The sequence below is a fragment of the Mixophyes fleayi genome, chromosome 5 (assembly GCF_038048845.1).
Source record: "Mixophyes fleayi isolate aMixFle1 chromosome 5, aMixFle1.hap1, whole genome shotgun sequence".
NCBI classification, from domain to species: Eukaryota; Metazoa; Chordata; class Amphibia; order Anura; family Limnodynastidae; genus Mixophyes; species Mixophyes fleayi.
Window position 1 is genome coordinate 139,998,826 of NC_134406.1, and position 23,687 is coordinate 140,022,512.

General features: G+C 39.0%; 1 protein-coding gene across 1 annotated transcript in view; it reads right to left on the bottom strand.

Annotated features, from left to right (window-relative positions):
• TMEFF1 (transmembrane protein with EGF like and two follistatin like domains 1) overlaps positions 1-23,687 on the bottom strand; it is a 210,724-nt gene that overhangs the window by 124,803 nt on the left and 62,234 nt on the right. The window contains exons 2-3 of the mRNA XM_075212887.1: positions 4,725-4,837; positions 529-658 (exon numbers count right to left, since the gene is read on the bottom strand). Of these exons, the coding sequence (XP_075068988.1) occupies positions 529-658; positions 4,725-4,837 (243 nt within the window). The remainder of the gene's footprint in view (positions 1-528; positions 659-4,724; positions 4,838-23,687) is intronic.

The following is a 23,687-nucleotide window of genomic DNA, read 5'->3' on the forward strand; positions in this document are numbered from 1 at the left end:
AATGAACCTGCATGTAACCTCAATAACCAGTTGGTATTGATTATAAAACATATATTATAAAACAGAGGTATACTGATATACTGAAATAAAGTGGTAGGCAAAGAACATTGGTATTTCTACCCTACCTGGCACAATAACTTGTAATATACACAGATGCATTGTGATCTTATCAGTAAACATAGTAAAGTAAAGCTGCAGTGATCTTGTTTATCTGCAAACCTTGGTAAAGAAGAGAAAGTACATATAAAAGATATTGAAGTATAGTATTCCTAGTGCAGTATTACCCAAAATGCAGTGTGTTTGGTTACATTATACTTCCATCACCTTTCTGCATTATCCAAAGAAAGATAAAGTCAGAGACCGAATTGCTGCCATTTTTATATTCTGAAAGTATGGTGTAAATCACACATGTGATGCCAAGAGATATGACACTGGAACAGTCTTTGATTAAGAGTCACATTTCTTTAGGACATATTTATACCCTACTAACGTTTTAAAGACAAGTTTATGATGATACACTGTTCTTACCAGAAAAGCAGGGACCTTTTGTTACTACAGCTAAATCTTTCTGTTGCTTGCAGGCAGATCTCCTCAGGAAACATTCATTTTGATAAGTGTCTCCATTTGATCCACAAACTGGTACATAGTTAGTGTGGCACTGCAAAAATAATATCCAATAAGTATTGTTAAATATACAGATACTAACACATCTATAATAGTGTTTTATAGCCTGGGGGATGAACAATGGTAATTTGTACAGGAAATACTTTGCATATCTAATTTGGAAGTCAATGTGTGGAAATTCCCCCTTGGCATATAATGTCAGGGGCATAGTGGGCAAAGGGGACCTGTAAGGAGGGGGAGATGATTATTGAGATTTTTTCATTTTATTAATTACTACTGGAAAAGCTCTGTGACATCTAAAGATACTGTTACAAAGCTGACATTTTTTGGAAATACCTGACTAAGCAATAACATTTTTCATGCAACCTGTATGGCCTTACATATCTTCTATCAAGAACTTGGCTGTAACACAGCGGGGGGGGAGGGTTAAATGAAATAAGCAATAAAAACCACTCGCAAGTGTAACACTTGAAAAGAAAAATAATAAATATATATTATGTATATTTACTGTTAAAACTCAGGCTGATTCAAAATATTTAATAAATGAAGTGTTGATTTTTTTTTTGTATTGTTGTGCTTGTTTTTTCACTTGAATCCTATAATGAGGAGAAGGGAATATACCCATAAAGGATTTTTTTTTATACATTCTGAACCATGAACTTTTAGTCACAAATCGGGCCAGTGCTATAATACCATTTAATGGCACAAGTAAAATGGTTACTAATTAATGACAGTACCCTGTTAGCTACCAATGCCCAATCCTATCAGATTAGGAAAAGGCTAAAAAAAAAATTGAATTGTTTTCTAACCTGGCTTGAAATGGAAGGAACTGCTCTTGAAATGAAGTGGAGGAAAAAAATCACAGAAAGCTGAAACAATTACTCCCAAAAAAAGTTCACAAGTGGAAAATAAATGAATTATTTAAATATTCCTACAGTTTATGTAATATTCACAACTAGTAGAACAAAGCCATAAAACTTTGGTAAGAAGAAGAGGTAATTTGCAAAAACAGAAAAACAATTAGTTTGTTCATGGTTTTTTGTGACATACACCTAATTTTGTGCCACTATGTCTGTTTTTACTCTGAGTAGTGTGGTAAAATGTAATTGACTGCAGAATGAGTAATTATTTTCTTGCTATTCAGGCAATATGTAAAAAAGGTTTAGTTTTGAAGAAGGAATAAAATTTACGAGGGAGAGACTGTGAATATTTGGAGGAGTTACTTCTATCATGGTGTAGCAATCAAAATGAACAGGTTTTACCCCACTTCTGTCAGTAATCAGTATTTATGCAAAAAACACAGATGTAAATTACGTCTGAATAAAACATGCAATTTGCGTAGTATGCTGAGCTGGAAGTATCTGAGCTGGAAGATGTATCCAGGTCTTTATTATACGCGCATATGCGCTAGTTTCATATCGTCATCATTTTGAACCTTGGCCTCTGGCACCTGCCAGAGAAATGCGTCCTGCCAGGTGTATATAAATCTGCTTCCAGGTCAGACTACACTGCATTTACCTAAACACACTTACTGCACTTGGCCTATGAAGGCCCCTTCCCTTGTGTGCCTCCTTAAATATAAGGTATACCTCCTAACATGTCTGTCCCCACATTTGGACAGTGGGCATGACCATTCCAAAATGTGTGTGTGGCCAGATTGTACCAGGGGTGTGGCCACACTCACAGAGGGCTGCCTAGTGTTGTAAATTGCTAAGCTGACCATTACATATCTCCCATCCCTCAACATTCCCACCCACAGGACAAAAATATTCCTGGGAGAGACAGCGGGACGGCACCCTGAAATTGGGACTGTCCCGCTGCAATCAGGACATTTGGGAGGTATAATACAGTTGAAGTGTAAGAAGCGTCTGAATCTTGCACCTATGCATTTTTGTGCACATACACTCTACCAATATGTGTCTTTTACGAAAAAAGACGCTTACTTCCAACTCTCCTTGAAGCCTAAAGTGTGTGCCTTGCCCCAATATCATTAAAGTTTGCCTGTAACCCCCAGTGTACATTTGTTTTTGTTATATGAATCAGTCAATAGATATACTATAAAATATTATCTGCTTTTCAAAAAGCTTTCATTTTTTTCCGTTTTGGCAGAAAGACAGTAAACAATTATGCACCTGCATGATTTTCATAGACATCTGGATAGGCTAAAAGATTGAGAAACTGAAAAAACTTTTAGAAATATCTTAACAACAATTGACATGATTGATATACAGGAATTCAATATTTGGAAAGAGAGGACTAACAAGTGGCCCACTATATTTCATAATCATTTTAAGCTTGAACACAGGTGCAGCAAATTCACAATCTCATGTCCCATCATAGATAATTCACCAAATACCAGAAAAATAGAATTAAAAAAGGATTCAAACTAACATCATCAAATCTTAAATATACTTTTACCCAACATGCAAATGCAATGTTTTGCTAGTGGATTGTGTTCAAGACTTCTGCAGAAATTTGCTGTAACTTTGATGTGGATGTATGTGTATCACTTATATGCTGTTTTGAAAACCATGAAAATCCAGACTTGATAAACCTGATTCTACACAATACTAAGTTTTCTGAATGCAATATTAAGTTGCTGAACCAACCTAATTCTTAAAACAAAAAGTAAAAAGTCAAGTTAGAATATCTGATAACTTTAATATAGAGTATGTATATTTAAAACATACTTGCCAACTCTCCCGGAATGTCCGGAAGACTCCTGCATTTCGCGTGAGTCTCCTGGACTCCCGGGAGAGTGTGGCAATCTACCGCATCTGCCTACTTGGGCAGAATTAGGTCCAAAACGCCGCGATTCACCTGCTGTAAAATGACGCAAATTTTGGAGCCCTGCCCCCATCACGCCCACCTCCCCCGGCAGGCTTCCGGAATCCAACTTTAGAAAGTTAGTAAGTATGATTTAAAAGTATAGGCCATATTGATTATTTCTACAAAAGATTTCCCTACCTGTCACGCATTGTTGGTTAGATAAACTGTAAGTATATATCAAATTGTACCTAAGATCTCATCTCTTTTGATTGTTTACAGTAGTGTCCATGGTTTCCAGTCACATCATTTACCTGGTGTCACTGGAGATAATTTATGAAAACAGCTAAGGTATAGCATAAAATTAACTTTGGTACTGGCATGAATTGTGCAAGTACGTATAGGTTTCTGACAAAAACACCAAGCACAAAAAGGGATAAGTGAAAAAAACAGTCTCAAAGTTCCCTCATTTTCATGATTAATTTAACACATAAATTAGGCTAAACTGCAATATTTTAGCAGGAAAACAAATAATTATTTAATAAATTGGGTATTTTTAAGGTGGTAGGAGATTTCAGATGTAACTTTTACACTTTTTCACGGTGCGCCTCTTCATCGCGCACTTCTGGTCTGTGGCATAATGTGTGGCATAATAATAGAGCAGTAGAAGTGGAAGTAGTAATTAAATCCAGATCATAGTAAAAGAAATCAGTCACATAGGACTCTATTTATCAAAGGGAGAAAAGCCCCATCTCTGGCAAAAAAACAGGTGACTAGGTTGAAAAGTTTATATGAACCAATTTAACCTTAATTTTTATACATCCATTTAGAATTGACCTAGGACGTGCCTAGCCATAAATGAGACCCAAAATGTGCTGTGTAAAGCAAGTGAAATGTAAATAAATAATAAATGGTGATTATATACAACTGTGATCTTTACATTTTACATGCTTTGTGCTGTGCCCTTTTAACTGAGTTTTAGAAAATTTTGAGGTCAGACAATCTGAAAATGTTACATACAGCATTTGTATAGCACTAGTTGTCCTTTCAGCTACTTATAATGATTCTGTTTAAACAGTTCCATGATCTCTACTTCAGAATTTGGAGGGCAGCTGTGTCTGCCTGCTGATTGGTTCTCAGACTTGTAGCATAGCATTTCTTTTTAAATACAATTATTTATGAGAGTTGTTTTGTATTGTCTGCTTTGGCACCTTAATAGTAGTCTATTTAAAGGGAAGACCATAAAATATGAAAATAAAACAATTAAACAAAGCTAAATAAACATTGTGGTTAAGCATCAGAATATAAGAAGAAAAAAAATGAAGTGTCTTTACCTGAAACTGGCAGGCACATTTCAGAACATCACTATCTTCCTTGCACACACCTCCATATTTACATGTTGATTCATCACACACTCTTCGTACTTCAGATTCTCTCATGTTCAACTCTGCAGTGTGAAAGAAGCAAATAGATATATAAATTAATATTGATCATTCCATGCGTTTAGCCATATTATGACATGCTTCTAAAATCTCCACACTACAATTAAAGTTTTATTTGTCAAAACCTAACATGAATTGAATAAAATCGTTTTCATTACCAGCACAATTTCAACACATTGCACAATGATTAGCTGGCCAGGAGTTAGTTAGTAAGGTTATTGGACCATGTACTGGTCCCTTAGTATTAACTGCTCACACAGAAGTGCGCTGCAGGACATATATACACGAGAGAATCATAGCAGAACATACAGTATATAAACTGTGATTACATCTGTATGTTGTTACATATGCTTAAAAAAGTGTAAACATTTAGAAGAAACTTGTTATAAGTATTTTATAATTATTATTATTATTATTATTAATATTAGTAATAATAATAATAATAGTGTACTTAATTCATTACAATTCACAGTTATCTTTTATTGATATAACAGCAATTGTAAGGAGCTGTAGAGTATGCTAACACTATATATGTAATTGTAAATAATAATACTATAAGTAGTAAAATATTCATCTATGTGGCTGACTTTTTTTTTACAATGCTCCTTGTTAAACTGTAAATAGAATTTAAATACAAGATAATTATTGCAATGGCATATAGATTAATTAACCTGCATAATACAGTTGTAATGGCTCAGCAAATTTGTGTCACTTTTCTGATAGGATGCATATGATTAAAGTACTGTTAAAACACTGTAGGTTCATGAATCATTGACTGTCCAAACCAATAATCCCAAATCTAGCTTTCTCCAGCTGTCGCTGGAAAAACTTGGCAAAAGTTTTCTCAGTAGGGTTTACCGCCTGTGATAGCTGGTGGTAAGCATTTGATATGGAGAATTTGTTGGTTACAAATCAGATTGCATTCCAAATTGAAGAAGAAATAATAATTTTACATATGTATAATTTTTGCTTTCAAGGGTTTGTTGACTTACACTTCAGGCGGTCGAGCTTGATTTAATATTTTTGTATGTGCCAATAAAATATGCATTACTGATTCCAAAATGAATTCCAGCCCTTTTCAAACCATAGACCAAGAGTAAACTTACTACAGAATGTTAAAACTAATATTTATACATTTCTACTTCACACTAAGCTCCAACAAATGTTGATCAAAAAAACATTGCTTAAAAATGTTTCATAAAATGCAATGTAATAATGTAGGCACCATGATGGCTAAGTGGTTAGCACTTAGTGTGGGTTTCCTCCTGGTAGGTTAAATGGCTGATGATAAAATATGTGTATATTAGGGAATATGAATATTAGGGAATGTGTATATTAGGGAGTTCAGACTGTAAGCCTCAATGGGGCAGGGACTGATGTAGATGACAAATATTATCAGTCATAGCCGGATTAAGGGGGGGGGGCACAGGGGGCACGTGCCCCAGGCCCCCCTCTCTCCGAGGGCCCCCGCCGCCACGCGCATAACTTCTGATTTTTTTTTTTGATTTTTTTTTACACTTTTCTTTTTAGCGGCGGCGGAAGGTGGGGGGGGGGGTTCGGGGCTCCCTTCGTTGGTGGGGGGAGCCAGGTAGTAAAAAATAAAAAAAAAGATACACTACTCACCTCACCGCGGCGCTGGCGTCCCTCCTCCTCCCTCCTCTCTGCACTGTTAATACTGAATGACAGGCGTGACATCATCAAGGCACGCCTGTCATTCAGTGAGGAGCAGCGCAGAGAGGACCAGGAAAGATAAAAAAAAAACAGAAGAGAGGAGAAGAAAGAAGCTAACAGAAAGGTAAGTAAAAAAAAAAAGGGAATAACGCAGAAAGGCACTATGGAGGAAATAGGAAAGAAGAGAGGCACAGTATGGAGGGAAAAGGAAAGAAGAGAGGCACAGTATGGAGGTAAAAGGAAAGAAGAGAGGCACAGTATGGAGGTAAAAGGAAAGAAGAGAGGCACAGTATGGAGGTAAAAGGAAAGAAGAGAGGCACAGTATGGAGGTAAAAGGAAAGAAGAGAGGCACAGTATGGAGGTAAAAGGAAAGAAGAGAGGCACAGTATGGAGGAAATAGGAAAGAAGAGAGGCACAGTATGGAGGTAAAAGGAAAGAAGAGAGGCACAGTATGGAGGTAAAAGGAAAGAAGAGAGGCACAGTATGGAGGTAAAAGGAAAGAAGAGAGGCACACTATGGGGGAAAAAGGGGGAGAAGAGAGGCACACTATGGGGGAAAAAGGGGGAGAAGAGAGGCACAGTAAGGAAAAAGGGGAGAGGCACAGCATGAGAAAAAAGGGGGGAGAAAGGCACAGTATAAGAAAAAAGGGTGAGAGACATAGCATGAGGAAAAAGGGGGGGGGGAGACACAATAGTGGGGACAATTAATTTAAGATGGGGTGGATTGGGGAGAATGAGGTCCCTTTATTAAATGTGCCTATGAATTATTTAAAGGCAGTGACGGTTGCGGGAAATAGGTATATTTCTGAAATGTAAATACTATTAATTGATTGCTGGGGCTGTTTGTAGGGAGGGAAATAGGTTTATTTATTAAATGTGAATACTATTATTTTAATCCTGGGGCTGGAGGAAGGCCTAATTATTAATCATGGGTGGTACTGATTTAACGCCGGGGGTGGCTGTAATTTTCTAAATGTACCCATTTTTTTTCTCCAAATAGGGCCCCTAACATTCCAGGATCCAGACAAGCCGCAACTAAAGAAACCTGCAGCACAGGTGGTGAAAGTGAGAAGAACAGGTAGGAGAGAGCAGCAAAGTCTGTGAAATGTTGTGATTCTAGTGGGACAATCCCAATTTTTGGTGACCATTCAGTGGTGTACACAACAATGCAGTTTTTTGTCTGTAGGAGGGTGGCCTGGCCATGCCCAGTGATGCATTATCAATGGTATTTTAATTTGCGGTATAACTGCTAGTTTTAATGTGCATTATAAATTTTATTTTTAAAGTGCGGTATCATTGGTAGTTTTAGCATGCGGTATCATTGCTAGTTTTAGTGTACATTATCAATGGTATTTTTAATGTGTGATATCATTGCTAGTTTTAATGTGTGGTGTCAATACCCATTTTAATGTGGTGTTTTGATGATTGTTTTAATGTACAGTATTTTAGCTTGTGGAAGCAATGATTTTTCTTATGCAGACAACCTAAGCGAGCCCTCTGGGAGAGCTGTAAGTGTCATACTGTGGGCTGTACGTGCTGTAATGCAGAATGTGTCACTATGCCCTTAATTTTAGATCTTAGGGGCCCCCCTGTCTTAAGTGCCCCGGGCCCCCCAAAGCCTTAATCCAGCTCTGTTATCAGTACAGCGCTGCGGAACTGGTGGCGCTATATAAATAAATGGTAATGATGGTGATTATACACAAATTGTCTACTAAGCATAGCAGTTCAGAATTCATAAATTCTACTTATGTCACGTTTTAAACTTGTATGCAATCACCAAACAACCAAAACCACAAGCAGGCAAAAATCATAAATTGTTCTTCATCACAATCCTGTTCTTAGCTATTTTCACAAAATTACTGGCTCATGCTGAGTTGAATGCACTTTGCATTTCTGGCATATAAAATGCTTTTGTACATCTGTGCATGTGCAAAAACCACTAATTTCAGAAAAGGTGCTTTGCGCGCTTGCCCAGAAGTAAAAAATCGTATTATATGCCAAACACACAAATTGCATTCAGTGTGAGCCCCTTGGTGTCCCGATCATGAGACACACACTTTTTATATAATCTTTTATTTTTTTTATCTTTATCTTTTTCTTATCACTATCAGAGAGGATATGCCTCCAAATGTAAATAGGCTAAAATACTCTCATGAGCTCAGGGATCAAATAACCAGAAGGTTGTCCTTTCACTCCCAGACAGCGAACTCAGTTAATATAAAGGCAATGTTTATTAGCTAAAGGATAGAGTATATGACCTGAAGGTCGCGTTTCACTTCCAGTGGGTCCAGAGTACCCAAACATAATTGCGCTGCCGCTGCTGTTTCTCTAGGTTCACCGAACTTGTAACCAGTAGTGATCTGATGGCTGGAAGGTAATGGCAAACAGTCTGCTGCAGTGGGTAGCTGCATACATTAGGTAACACATCCATGGCTACGTAACAGTGGTGGTGCGTTAGTAATCACTTTCACCTTGTAAAGTGAAATACTCAAATCGAAAATGGGCTTTTATATATGTTTATATTTACTCTATAAGTTATACAGAAAAGTTACATCAGTGGCAACGAATGGGTTAATATTTCTCTACCTGGCCCATTTGAAATGTAACACATTGCTTTACTTCACTTTTTCCACTAATTTCCCAAAGGTGTTAACTCAGAATCTGAATCAAATAACCAAAGTGGCAAAAACACTGTGAATATAAAATACTTAATTCAGCCCATGTTAATTGAATTGGTAAATAAGTGGGAAAATAGTAGAAGAGCACAGAATCTCATGTAAAAGAAGTCATGATGGAAGTTAAGGTATTTATTCACTGTCAGCACAGGATTCAGAAGCAAAAGGAAGGGATCACATTACCCTAGCAGGACATCATGCAATTAGGTCAGCCAGTAGTGGTCCTGTGACAGCTGCTGTCTCTATGTCACAATCCAGAATGCTTTGGATACCATGCATGTAGAGAACATTCCTTAACTATCTCCTTTTAATGTTTGCATAACTGTACAGCTCCATAATGAAGCCAAACGTAATGTATAGATGTAGATATTCCCTTTTCTTTGCCATTTACTACATTTATACTATGATATTTCACTGAACCCCACATGTCAAACTGGAATGACAAAAGAGAATTAGCTTTGGCAAATCCGTCGAGAGTGGCAGAAGAGCTAGGAAAGGCAGCACATTCTGTACTTGAAAATGTGTAGGTTATTTCAAGGGTGGTTATACTTTTAAGTAGTAATTTCTTAAGCACATGTTCAATATTTAGCAACAGTGTTAGTATGATTGTCCTAATAAAAAAAACACAATAAAGAGAGCCAGTCACCTTGTTTATATCAAATAAAAATTAAACAGATATGGCAGAATACACTCAAATTCCTACATATTATGTACATATATCACTATATCATTATTATCTACACTTATTTAACATTGATATCACATATAGAATATGTACACAAATGTATATGATGATGGGGTTGTCCAAGATGGTTAGAACAATAGTTACTAGATTATCAAGTCTAATTTAAAAATTACATATATATTTTATATATTATACATACTAACATCAAGTCCTATCTGGACATTGTTAGTAATTCAAACAGTACCTGGAAGGGTCGAGTGGCCAGCTCGCCCCCCTCTGTAACTAAATCACTCATTATGTGATGGACTATATGATATCCAAGTGTCCAAACTGTAATTATAACTCCTTACAACAAGCCAATAGTTGGAAATAGAATGACATACAGTATTTGCCAGGACCAATCATGGTCACCTGTGTATTGCTGCACATTGGGACACTGATGGTTTATGAAGATTTCCTCGGGACTCACTGTGCACAGCTAACTTCAGGACTGAGCAGCCCTTCATGCAAAAAGGTAGCTGGATAAAATAGATCTCCCATTTAGCTCGTCCTTTCCAAATGCAATAATTGGTCAGGTAAGTAAAGGCTGTATAATCACTTATCTGTATGTGAGTATATCACTCCTTGAAAATGTCAACATCAATCAGGGGTTAAGTATAAAAGACCACCGCAGTCTGCATTTCCCCACATCAATAATACCCCATACTGACGTGTTTCGTCACACCTCTGTGACTTTATAAAAGATAGATTAGTATGATTGTCGAATGAGAAAGTATACTACAATTAGTACCACAACAAAGTCACTAAGTGAAATGCCAATTCAAATGCAAGTAAGGAAAACTATTTTTAACACATGTGAGACACATTTATTAGAACATCAAGCAGAGGAAGATTTTAGGACAGAGGTGCCACCATGCCACAAGAACTGGATTTTTCCTTGGATATCCAAAATTCTAAATCATTTCAGTGACTAGTTCAGTGTGGCCTTCCATAAAATGACCCTAAAAGACCCTTAAAAAATACATAAAACTGAAAGGAAGTGGCGTGGGCCTCCTCCTTTCCCCCAATTGTAATTTTTGAGTCATTCCCACTGTGCCTTCCCTCTGCTTCTCCTCTTTCAAAGTTCACTCTATCCGTCTCTTCTCCCCCATCCACCTTCGTGTCGCCGTCATTTACCGCCCCCCTGGCCCCATTTCCGTTTTTCTTGATAACTTTGCAGCCTGGCTTCCCCTCTTCCTTTCCTCTGACCTCCCTTCCATTATTATTGGCGACTTTAAAATCCCTTTGACAACCCCACCGATCCCGCCTCCATTAAACTCCTTGCCCTCTCCTTCTCCCTCAGTCTCACTCAGTGGACCTCATCCCCCACCCACTGTCTTGGTCACTCTGTTGATCTTGTTTTCTCTCATCTTTGTGCTCTTTCCAACTTCTCTAATTCCCCCTTTTTGCTCTCTGACCACCACCGCCTCTCCTTTATTCTGTCACCCTCTCCTGCAACCCCCCTGCCTAAATCCACCCTCACCAAGCGCAACCTTGATGCTCTGGACCCTACCTCCTTCTCTTCTTCTCTGGACACTCATCTTGCCCCACTTCCTACCCTGGTCTGCCCTGATTGGGCAATCTCCCTCGATAAGCTCTCCCTCACCACTGCTCTGAATGCCCTTGCCCCAGCCTCTTCTGTTAACTGCCGCCATCGGCTACCTCAACCTTGGCACTCTAAATTTACCCACTTCCTTCAGAAGTGCACTTGCGCTGATGAACGTCTATGGAGGAAATCTCGCTCCCTGGCCGAGTTCCTTCACTTTAAGTTTATCCTCTCCTCCTTCAGCCTCGCCCTCTTCCTTGCCAAACAATCTTTCTTTAAGTCTCTATCAGATTGGACATCTCCCCCTCAGTGCATACTTCAGCCACTGTCATCTTACCTTCTTCCTCCAATAACCAACTCTGGAGCTCCTTCCGCCCCACATCGGGTGATGTAGTCCACTCCCTCATTCTCTACTCTCCTCCTTCCACCTGCCAACTGGATCCCATCCCCTCTCACCTCCTTCGCTCCCTTTCCCCCTCTGCCTTCGCCCACTTTGTACACCTCTTCAATCAGTCTTTCTCTACTGGCACCGTCCCCTCTTCCTTCAAACATTGCCTTATCTCCCCCATTCTAAAGAAACCTAATCTTGACCCCGCCTATCTAGCAAACTACCGCCCCATATCACTTCGCCCCTTCGCCTCCAAACTACTTGAGTAGATTATCTGCAATCGCCTCTCCAGTCACCTCTCTGCTAACTCCCTACTTGACCCCCTCCAATCTGATTTCCACCTCCTCTACTTGACTGAAACCGCCCTGGCCAAAGTTACTAATGACCTCCTCTCAGCCAAATCCAGGGGCGACTTCTCCTTGCTCATTCTCTTGAACCTCTCTGCGGCTCTTGACGCCATGGACCACCCCCTTCTTCTGCAGACCCTTCTCTCTCTTGGCCTCTCTGGCACTGTCCTCACTTGGTTCACCTCCTACCTTGCCAACCGCTCCTTCTCTGTTTCCACTCCTGACTCATGCTCACCCCTCTCTGCCCTCCTCGTTGGGGTCCGTCAGGGCTCTGTCTCGGCCCTCTTCTTTTCTCACTGTACACCACCTCCCTGGGTGATTTCACCTCTTCCTTTGGTCTCCAGTATCACCTCTATGCTGATGACATTCAACTCTACATCTCCTCTCCTGACCTTCCCCCCCCTCCTCTCTCGTGTTTCCGACTGCCTCTCCGCTATATCCTCCTGGATGTCTTCACGTTTTCTCAAAATCAACATTGTGAAAACTGAACTCATTGGGGCATATTCAATTAGATTTCTGGTCCGTGGGATCACGCTGGAACGAGCCACAAAGTTTATACACGGTACAGCAATAACGTGGATTTTCGTTCGCAACCCTATGGGGTGCGAATGAAAATCCACGTTATTGCGATACCGCATTACCGGCAATACTGTGCAGGTTCCGCGTAACGCGACCGGAAACCTAACTGAATATGCCTTATTGTTTTCCCTCCTTCTAAATCTTCTACCCACCGTGAATTTTCCATCACTGTTAATAACACTACCATCTCTACTGTTCCCCATCTCCGCTGCCTGGGTGTCACCCTGGACTCCGCCCTCTCATATGCCCTCCACATTCAATCTCTTGCCCACTCCTGTCGCTTCCAACTACGGAATATGGCCCGCATTCGGCTCTTCCTCTCTCAGGAGGCTGCTAAAACCATCATCCATGCTCTCATTATTTCCCATCTCGATTACTGCAACCTACTCCTCACCGGCCTCCCCCACTCCCATCTCGCCCCTCTTCGCTCTGCTCTTAACGTGGCTGCAAGACTTATCTTTCGCTCACGCCGGTCTTCCTTTGCCTCCCCTCTCTGCCTTGCCCTTCACTGGCTCCCTTTCCCCTTCAGAATCCTCTTTAAACTGCTCTTTGTCACCTACAAGGCCCTCTCCCTTTCCACTGCCCCTTATATCTGTAACCTCCTCTCCATTAACACTCCCACCCATTCCCTGCGTTCGGCCAATGACCGTCTCCTTTCCTCTGCACTGATCACCTCATCCCATGCCAGAATTGAAGACTTCTTCGTGCTGCCCCTCTTCACTGGAACAACCTCCCTCCCTCTATCCGCCTGTCCCCATGGCTCCTTCAAACGGGCTCTCAAAACTCATCTGTTCCTTTGGCCTACCAACCATCCACATAACCTTATCGTTCTCATCACCTCCCACTTTCCTGTCTCCTCTTTTATTTGAACCCCTCTACTGACTTCCCTTGTGCCTTTTGTCTGCTTCCCCTTCCCTTAGTATGTAAGCAGTGCCCTCTTCATTTCTGTCTCTACACCATTTCTTCTACTCCTACACCACTCTACTTGCTATGTTTGGAGATATTGAAGTCTTGGCTATACTTGCTCTACTCTGTACTGTCGTACTCTTGTATACTGTCTGTACTGTATTTTTGTATTTTGTACGGCGCTGCAGACACCTTGTGGCGCCATATAAATAAAGAATAAGAATAATATTGTTTAAACCAGGCACAACTTTATTAGGAAGACATTCAAATATATATATACATATATATATATATATATATATATATATATATATATATATATATATAAAAAAATAACTTAAAAAAATTACCTTAGGTGTTATTTTTCATATATTACTGTTAGCATATTATTATGAGGACAGAAGACGCGATCAGGAGACTTAAGGACAAGTTTATTGGTGAGAGGACTTGCACTACTGCAAGCTTTGCATAATCAGCCCAGTAGGTGCTGATTCCTTAACCTAAGTAAGCATGAGTTAAAAATGTATTTTGATTTAATTATATTCATATGTGAGAATGCTGACAAACAAAGGTATATAGATACAAAACGTGCTGTCAAGTGTATATCACCTTTCCTTATGTTTGGATACTTGTCCTCAACTATTAGGTTAAAAAATTTCACCCAAAGACATTGGGTTTAAAGCATACTTGACAACTTATAGTTTCTCCTCTCTGGGAGATCCTGGAAGTCGCCTGGTAAGTGTGGGAGGGGACTTGGTGATGCCATTGCATCATTGTAGCCTCGTAGCCTGTTGGGATTTGCAACTTTGCACTGCAGGGCTTCATGACGTGATTTGTGTCATTAAGGACCAGGACCCAGGAAGCTCCTCCAGGGCATTCTGGAAAAGTAGGCAAGTATGGTTTAATGTTGGTGCCATTTTGCCTAGTTGTCATCTCATTAACAATTGAAAATGTGTCTAAGTGAAATAATGATGCATTTTTTAAAAAAAATTTAACTCAAAAAGATTTTTATTAAAGTTTCCAAAGAAACAAGTATACATAGACACATAGACAGTCACAGTTCAAATGGCAGGTAAACACATCAGGTATTATAAACAAATATACATCAAACCAAAAGGACAAAGATAGGGGAACTTTACAATCTACAGGGAAGAAGCATCCAGGGGGGGAAAGGGGAGAAGGAGACATCACACTAGGTGGGAAATCAAGTGAGTAGATGGTCCCTAACTGGACCTAGAGGGCAAGGCCGCAGGCATGTGAGTAGCATAATAATAAGACCAGGTAAACCTCTTCATCAGGGAGGAAGACGCTGAAGTAAAATAATTGAAACAATATAACTACACTGAGTTTTTGCTATAATTTTTGACAGAGGCAGAGGGGCCGGGCTCCTCCAATGCTGAGCAATGGGCACTCTAGCAGCAATTCAAATATGACCGGCAATGTACTGGTGGTGTGCTGAATCATTTTAATGAGCATCTCCGAGTTATTGATGAACCTCAATATCTTATATACATTTTTGAGAATGGGATCCCATTCCTCATTTGCCAGGGGGAGACCAAGTTCAGATTGCCATTGCACTTGGGCTTTCAACTTACAATGCTCAGGCACTGTCAGAAGACATTGATACCAGGCGGAGATGCCCCCAGCATGGAAATGTGAATAAGTCAGAAGCTTCACTAGCGGTGAAGGAGGTTGGAGTGGAGACGGGCAGGACTGCTGCGACTGGATCCAGTGGTGTACCTGTAGGTATTTGTAGAAGTCAGAGGCCAAAGCTATAAAGTGGTGCAAGAGCGGGGTATAGTTACATTCTATGAGGTCTTTAGGATGGGAATTGATTCCCAGGTATTTAAGAGACGAGGAGCACAAGTGAAATTTGTGTGTGGACGAAGGGAGAGAAACCTATTCTGCGGAAGACCCACCCCGATAGCTTCTGATTTGATAGAGTTCACTTTGCAGTAGGAAAACTCTGAGTATGCCCAGAGAGCTTCCTGCAAGCCAGGTAAGGGGGTCTCAGGCTCAGTCAGGAACAGAAGGACATCGTCTACGAATAAGCAAACCTTGTGATGCTAATCCCAAATCTGGGTGCCAGAGATAATGGAGGTTGTTCTGATCCGTTCCGCTAGGGGCTTCATTGCCAAAGTGAAATAAGCGGAGATAGCGGGCAATAATGATGCATTTTTTTTAATGAAATGTCATCAATATTAATGAGAACAACAAAAGGGAAGCAGAAAAAAGTTTTGTACAGGTTCAAGCACTGCATAGTCCTGGAAACACCTGAAGAAGTCCGACATGATGTTTTGCATACAACCACCAGTGTAGAACTGTGAATATTCTTTTACTGACATTCTAACTCATGCTTAATATTTTCTTCACTGGAATTATGATTTCTGTTGAAAATCCAAACTAATAATTTGAATGCCATATTTGATTTTTCCTTGTAACTGTACATTCAGATCATACAACAAAGTTGTGAAGTCAGTCAAAAATTTAGCAGCCACACTTTAGGCCTGAGGCATTAAGGAGAGCAAAGGATAAAAAATGATGATGATGTAAAAATAAAACTATTAATTATTTGTGTGCTATATGAAAAAGCAGCCAGTATTTAACTTATGTGAAAAATAATAAACTAATATGCACCCCTTGCATTGTAACATGGTTTGCCCATGATCAAATTTACTCCTTTTTTATGCCTTGCTCTCCTTAATGAATCAGGACCAGAAACTCCTTAATTTCAGGTAATAGTTCCCTATATCTTGGCAGAGACTATGTGAATACATGCTTAGCCATTGACATCAGTGTGCAGAAAAGGTCAGTATGTTCTGCTTCATTTTATTAAAGCTGTGACAACTCTGGAGACTTCTGGCACAAATTGCATAGACAATTTGCAATTGCAATATTCATGACATTGCTCATACTCAGCATTTTACTAAACAAAGACAGTTGATGAATTATGCAATGATAGCTGACAAAGTCAGCAAATGTGTCATCAGTTTTGCATAGAGCAATGGACCCCTTGGTCCGGCTGATCGTAGCAGATGCTCCATCAGTAATTATGGGAGCAAGTTTATAAATTGACAACTGTATTTCATTTATGAAGTCTTTGAAATTATTGAGAAATATCCACTCCTCTAGTTTTCCCCTTTAGCAGTAGGGCCTTCACCATCTCCTATTTAGCAGGCATATTTTCATATACCATTCTCACAAAAATGTAAAGCTGTGACTCATAGAAATGAAGTGAAATTAAAATTAGTGGTCTCGTCAATTGCTCCAACAAATTTTCAGCCACAACATGACATTGTACTTTTTATGGAGAGCTAAATAACCCTAACAGCGGAAACCATATAAGATTTATTTTTAAAATCTAGAGGGTTTTTTTTTTGCTGTTTCTAAAATGCCTTAATAGCCATTTCACTATCATGCAAACAATTGATGTAGTTTACATATGCAGATCATGCAGAATGACACTGTATTTGATTTACAGTTGGACCAGAATTAATTGTTCCATAGTTATGCACAATTTCTATTCTTTAACTTTCTTCTTTCTGAATTTACTTTTAACCAGTGGTTGAAGTGTGCCGATATAGGGCGGTATGAGATACCAGCACTTCTCCCAACTAACTGCTCATGTACTTTACAAACAGGTGTAATTGGGAGCTGCAAGTAAAGTCACCTGTTCATCTTCCGCATCTGGTGAAAAAGAGATTTCCAAATCAGTTTGACAACTTTTCTGTATTTAACATGCATTTGCCTGTGCAGTGTTTGCAGGGGCAGGTGAGATGCTCTGCCAGGGGAAGAGGTAGAAAACGGTGCATCATAACATATAACACACTTCTAGAGCTCAATTCTTCACCTCACACCTGTGGCAATGACTGAGATAAAGCAACGACCAGCACTGCGCAAGTTACAGCCGCCTCTGCATCCTGAAACTCCCAGTCCCTAAGCTGTGAGTGATAGTTGGGTCCTTCGCCCAGGCTGGCAGTATGGGAGAGTTATGATGTGAGCGCTATGAAGATCACGTTTATTCATCTGCGCCCATTCACCTTGCGCCAGTTCTGCCCCTGTCTTAGTGTGCTGTCACTGGGGAAAGGGATTCTGGCTCAGTGTACAGAGCTTGCATGTCTGTCGGGTTTTTTCTATATATTCCAGTCCCCAGCTAAGCCTGATAAATCCGCGGCCCTGATCTAAGTGACATATGTCCTGGGGTGCAGGGAGAGGACTCCCTCAGTACATGAGGGGTTAATGCTGTAAATTATAAAGCTTCTGTTTCATTCACTTTACATAAGGCTTGTGGATATAATAATATATACAATAGAATATTGTATAGTAATGTATAGAGTATTGTATTTATCTTTGTTTTTACTATATGTTTTTAGGCTTGTTAAATAATAAACATAAAATTACTAATACAGATAATTCATTTATTGTTTCAGAATTATTAAATTCCCTAAAGTATGTGGGTCCTGGGTGGCCCCCAGACCCACAGCTGATCAGGTAAATTTTCCATACTGCCACTTTTAAATTTCCACTTCGACCACTACTTTTTACAAGAAATCACTGTCATACTCCCTGTGTAAATGTATTCCTGTAAAATGCCTCTCCAAATTCCATTTCTTTTTAATAGCTACAAGCGAATGGCAGATCAGGCACAATCACTTTGAATTGGACATAGCAAAAAATAATCCTCCCACTCAGTGTGAAAGTGGTCCATTTGCTGCTTCTTGACAATTGGCGCAGCCCTCACACTGAATTCATTATGTACCACTTCCACAGGGGACTAAATATGTCCAGACAAAATGGATGACCTGCTCCATCATTCTTAGGATAGAAATACAGAAAACTATTTATTACATGCACCTCTCCAATCACAACCACTACTTGCAATATAACAGAAATACACAGAGAAACCCATTACCAGAACATCATTATTGGGAAGTGGTTTATGAAACTATGAAACAATACAAAGACATACACTAATATAAAATGTCTTTATTTAATATTTTAAAAAATATAATAATTAAAATGATAAAACTCAACAATATAATAAACATATTTACTTACAACAAAAAAGTAAGCAACCACTGAAATCCAAGTAATACAAGCAACCCTATCAGTATTTAATCAAAGGTACAGTCAATAAATATATTTAAATAGGCAGCTAACACATACTTAATACAATACAAGGCTGACACATATTTATTTCAAATTTAGTACAATCATATTTAAGGACATGCAATTAATCCAATGAATGAATTTACTGTTCATTCACCAAGTGCAGTGATGTCCCTTTCTGCAACAGAGCAATTGCCCCCTCACTCCTGCACTTAAACATCTCGCTGAAAACTGCATTCCAGGCTTTTTTGCATCTACATGCAAGCTCTGCTTATCTGCTGACACAAATCGTCTCTGGTCATATTTCCAGTGACAAAAAAAACACACACACACACACACGCACGCGCACACACACACACACACACACACACACACACACACACACGAGTAGCAGAAGTGAGTGGGAGCCCTGTTCTAACAGTAGATGTCACACAAGCTAACTGTTTAACAAAATATTCGTCTCATTCCACATTTGGCTGTGAAATATTGCACGTTTTGCTGGTGGAATTTGGCCTCAAGTATTCCCGGTCCAAACTACACAACACAGCAGAATAAACTGTTGTTGCCCCAACTCTATTCATAGATTATATATGCAGCAAAATATGAATTTACAAATGCAGTATGGAATGTTTAACCAAAAGAGAAACTCGAACATTACGAGAATGTCGTACCTCTGTGAAATGCCCTGTTCTGCCAAAAAACTTTTTGTGAAATCTCATAAATATTCATAATCTTATACCTGCCAATAACTAAAGGATCTTCCTCCAATTGCTTTATCCACTGTAATGTGGCCATAACTCCTATGCCTGTCCTGCCCCTAACCCAGCCCTTACCCAATCTTGGCCTGCTCAAACCAACCCTTGGGAAAGTCTCCTGCCTGTGTTATTATGCAGAGGACATAACAATATTCATTTTCTCTGGTTTCAGGCTAACATGGTGGACTGGACAGTTGATATTGGAAATATTACCACCAATGCATACAAGAATTTCATCTACTTTCTGAAAGGAACGTTTTAAGAAGTATTATTATAAATCTTGAAAAACAGATCTTTGTGAATTTCATGAAGTAGATGTTTTTTCATTCTATCATTTGAGAGATGGTGCTGTTCATTTCACTTTACAACATTTAACAATATTTTTGATGATTAATTTATACACTAAGTGGCAGATTCAATTGGCCGCGAAGCTCCTCAGAATATCGCGGCCCCTCACTTTTTACCAGTAGTACGGTAAAAATGAACACTAATTTTTTTGCACCCCATAGAGGTGCAAGCAAAAATAAGTGTTAATTAGTTAATTAATTAGTGAGATTTCTGCAAAAAAAATCAGAACAAGGTGTCTTGCGGCCATTCCGGAGACACCTTGTGCGGATCTTTCTCAATTGAATCTACCCCTATGTCTAGCAGGTGTAAGTGAACACAACATTCTCATGATAACACTGAACAGCACATTTTCAATAGTTGTTTTGCTAGTTGTAATTTTCTTGTATACGGTATAATGTTCCATTAAAACTTATATGTGTTAAAATATAATCTTTCATCTTATCCTAAGGATCAGTGCTGCACTTCACTTGTCACAGTCGTACACAAATAAAGTTTCTGCACCTGTGTGTACTTAAATATTAACCTTGATTATCTCTAATGAGCGCCACCTGTACCATAAATCATTTTTGATAAATTTGTCATGTGTACTCTGAGCAGATGCCATTTCTCCTCTTAGATGATAATTACTGTATTTCACCAGAACAAAGGTTTTCAAATTTGGTTCTTCGTGGCTACATACTAGATAGGCTTTCAGGATACTCCTTTTGCACTTCAAATGTGGGTTAAATACTACCTCAGCCACCTGCTTTGGAACAGATAAAAACTTACGTTACGTCCAAATGTGTTTGTTTTTTTACACATATATACGTAATTTTGACGTTACCTTGATTTTCGCAAGTGTGCATGGATTAAGGCGAAAAAGTGCATTTGTTTATGATATTAATGTTTGAGAATTAGCAGAGGTTTGCACCGGATAAGTTAAGTGTAATCAGGGTATTCCTTGTAAAGTACAGTGTAGGCATACCAGCACCTAGTTTTGTGGAGTAGTGCAAAAGTGATATTTCATTTTGCGGAGGGATATTCCCTGTTGTGCAGAGGGGTACATGGACATTTCCATTTTGCCGAAGGACTTCATTTTGCACCATCTCGGAGCTGGGGGAGATGGGGTGTCATTCTGTACTTTTATTGGGACACGTTTTGCACCTCTCAGTTGCATTTTGTCTTAGCATTTTGCCCAATTTAAAACAAAGCTTGCAAACACAGAAGAGTGCCACAAGTGAAAAATAGAGTTCTGATGTCCCTTCACTCTGATTAGTTTAAACCATAAAAGAAGCTGAACAGTGCAATATTTAAGGACAAAAACAGAAAAGATTTATTCATTGAAAGTAGCGGTTTTATAGTGGTAGGAGGATGAATGTTTGATGCTAAGGCTACAGTTTTGAAGAGTGCGCCTCTTGATAATTTTGCGCTTCTCTGCAGACCCGAGAGTAGAGAGTAATACTGTACCATGATGTGAACTCGGTGCATCATCCAGGTGAACTGGAGAAAAAACAAATAGTTTTGCGCCGTGGACCGAGTGTTCATCATAAATATTACTCTCTATGTTTTTCTTTTATTATTTAACTTTTTCAAACTTAAAATTTTGTAGTTACAGAAGCCAATGACAGGCAGCCAAATGGTTTTACATATGTAGACAAGCAATATTAGCACTACTCTTGACAATTGGCAACATGTATAGAAACAGTAATGTTATATACTCTGTACAAAGCAGACACAAGATCCTAAAGACACGATTAAATGAAAGAAGACTACAAATCTCAGTACATACTAGTTTTTTCTGGAACAGTGTTGGGAGTGTGCTATTTCTCAGAACCCAATTGTCTAAAATCCATATCTCTAAGTTAATTAGAAGCAATTATGATACAGCTGTGGCAACTGATTACTTTGATGTGTTTTCTAATTATCTCAAAATGAAGGTAAATTACACAAGATAAATTAAAATTGTCACTGTCATATGTATTTATAATTAGTGTGTGCCAAAAAACATCAGATAATATTACTTTTAACATGCACTTTTCAAACCAATATGTTATGGCATCAATATTCTCAACATTATTATTATATAATTATATAGTGTTAGTTAGTCTATACAGTAGACCTAAAGCTGGCACATCCCAGTCACACCGGTGGATGGCTACATGTGACAGTACTAGTTGAAATTTTTGCTTTTGGGTATAGCACTATTATCCCAAGTCTACAATATATTTCTGGATTTTCTGCATGTTGAATGCAGTTCATACCATATATTTTTATTCACTGAGGTTTATAAGATAAAGAGGAGTATTTAATGTAAAAAATTGTAGTTCTCTAAGCCCCGTTGAGACAGTATTGCATATGACGTACTCAGATCACTCTGCAGCAAAGTGTCTCTAGAAACTATTTTAAAATACTGTCAACAAGGCAAAATGCCAACAATTTACACTTTTGGAAAAAAAAACATTTTAAAATGAATTCCCTTCCTTTTACTTGCTACAAATAGTTAATGTTTTTGTCTTCCTGTACTATTACACATTGTGATTGCATATATCACAACAGAACTATCCTCTTGAAACTTTACTGAGCAAATGATGTTATGAAACAGCTGTTTTGCACAGATGAGCTGCGAAGAACTATTCCAAAATGTCCACTTTCCGTACTTATAAGGCTTTATTCCCTCTCTCTCGTGTTCTTTGAATTACTGTGTTGTGTTTACTGCTAGATTTTCATTACATTTTGTAAAGCACGCCTTTCTTCATTAAAACTGAACATGTCCTTTCAGGCAAAAAAAAGCCAAAGCCCCAGTTAATTTTATACTTTTGCTCTTAAACAGCATGTGTGTCTTGAACCAGAACAGATGAAATCATGGAGAAGGGATGTGATAAGTTTACAATTCAGGCATGCAGTATTAGACAATGCTGGGCTAAATGAAAAATTCCGAGGGCTTTACAGTTTGGCGTTTTATTGTTAGATGAGAAGCTGAGAGATGCAAGTAAATAAAATAGAAGAATTTAGGGGCTGGCTGGGCCGGGGGGGGGGGGGGGGGGGGTGCAGGGAGGCATCTGCCCCCAGGGGGTGATCCCATGGTGGGCTACCTTGGGCTGCGTCTCTGCATTTCTTTCCTTTAAAATGTTCCTAATAGAGTCTGCCCCCCTTCCCACCAGGCTAAAATTTGCAAGCCAGCCCATCTGCAATAGTTATTACCAAAGTGTATATTGAAAAATAAATAAATGAATGAATAAATAAACTGGATATACACTCAGTACTAACATAAACTACTTAAGACCATTAGTGAAAGTCAGCTGTGTGATTAAATATGTCTGACGTTTCCAACTTTCAGACTGGATATATACTCATTTACTCTGGATACACAGGACCATTTTTAGGGCAGGCAAGAGCATGATGGAATCCAAAATAAGGGCGGACCATTTAGTAGATTTTTACAATTTTAATTGTGGTTGTACAAGGCTCCTTTTACACCTATGCCTCTTCATTCCACAATCCCCACTTAAAAGATGCTATTGCCATCCCGGAACCTGCCCCTGAGTAATCTGTACTCGGTAGCTCAGACTCAAAAAATCCCATCCTGTCTGCACTCTTGTACTCACAGACTGTCTTAATACAGTGAGCCCATAAAAGAGGTTGGATGTAAGTGAGAAAGGAAATGAGCACACCAAGGGAAGCATAAAGCATTGAAATAGGAAGCAAAAGAGAAAATCGGGGAAACAATCTGGGACACTGATCAGTCCAGTGATTGGGAGACAGGGGTTTAAAACATGCTTGCAACGATAAGATTTGTAAGAGAAACAGCTGGACAAAAAGCAGTTGTTAT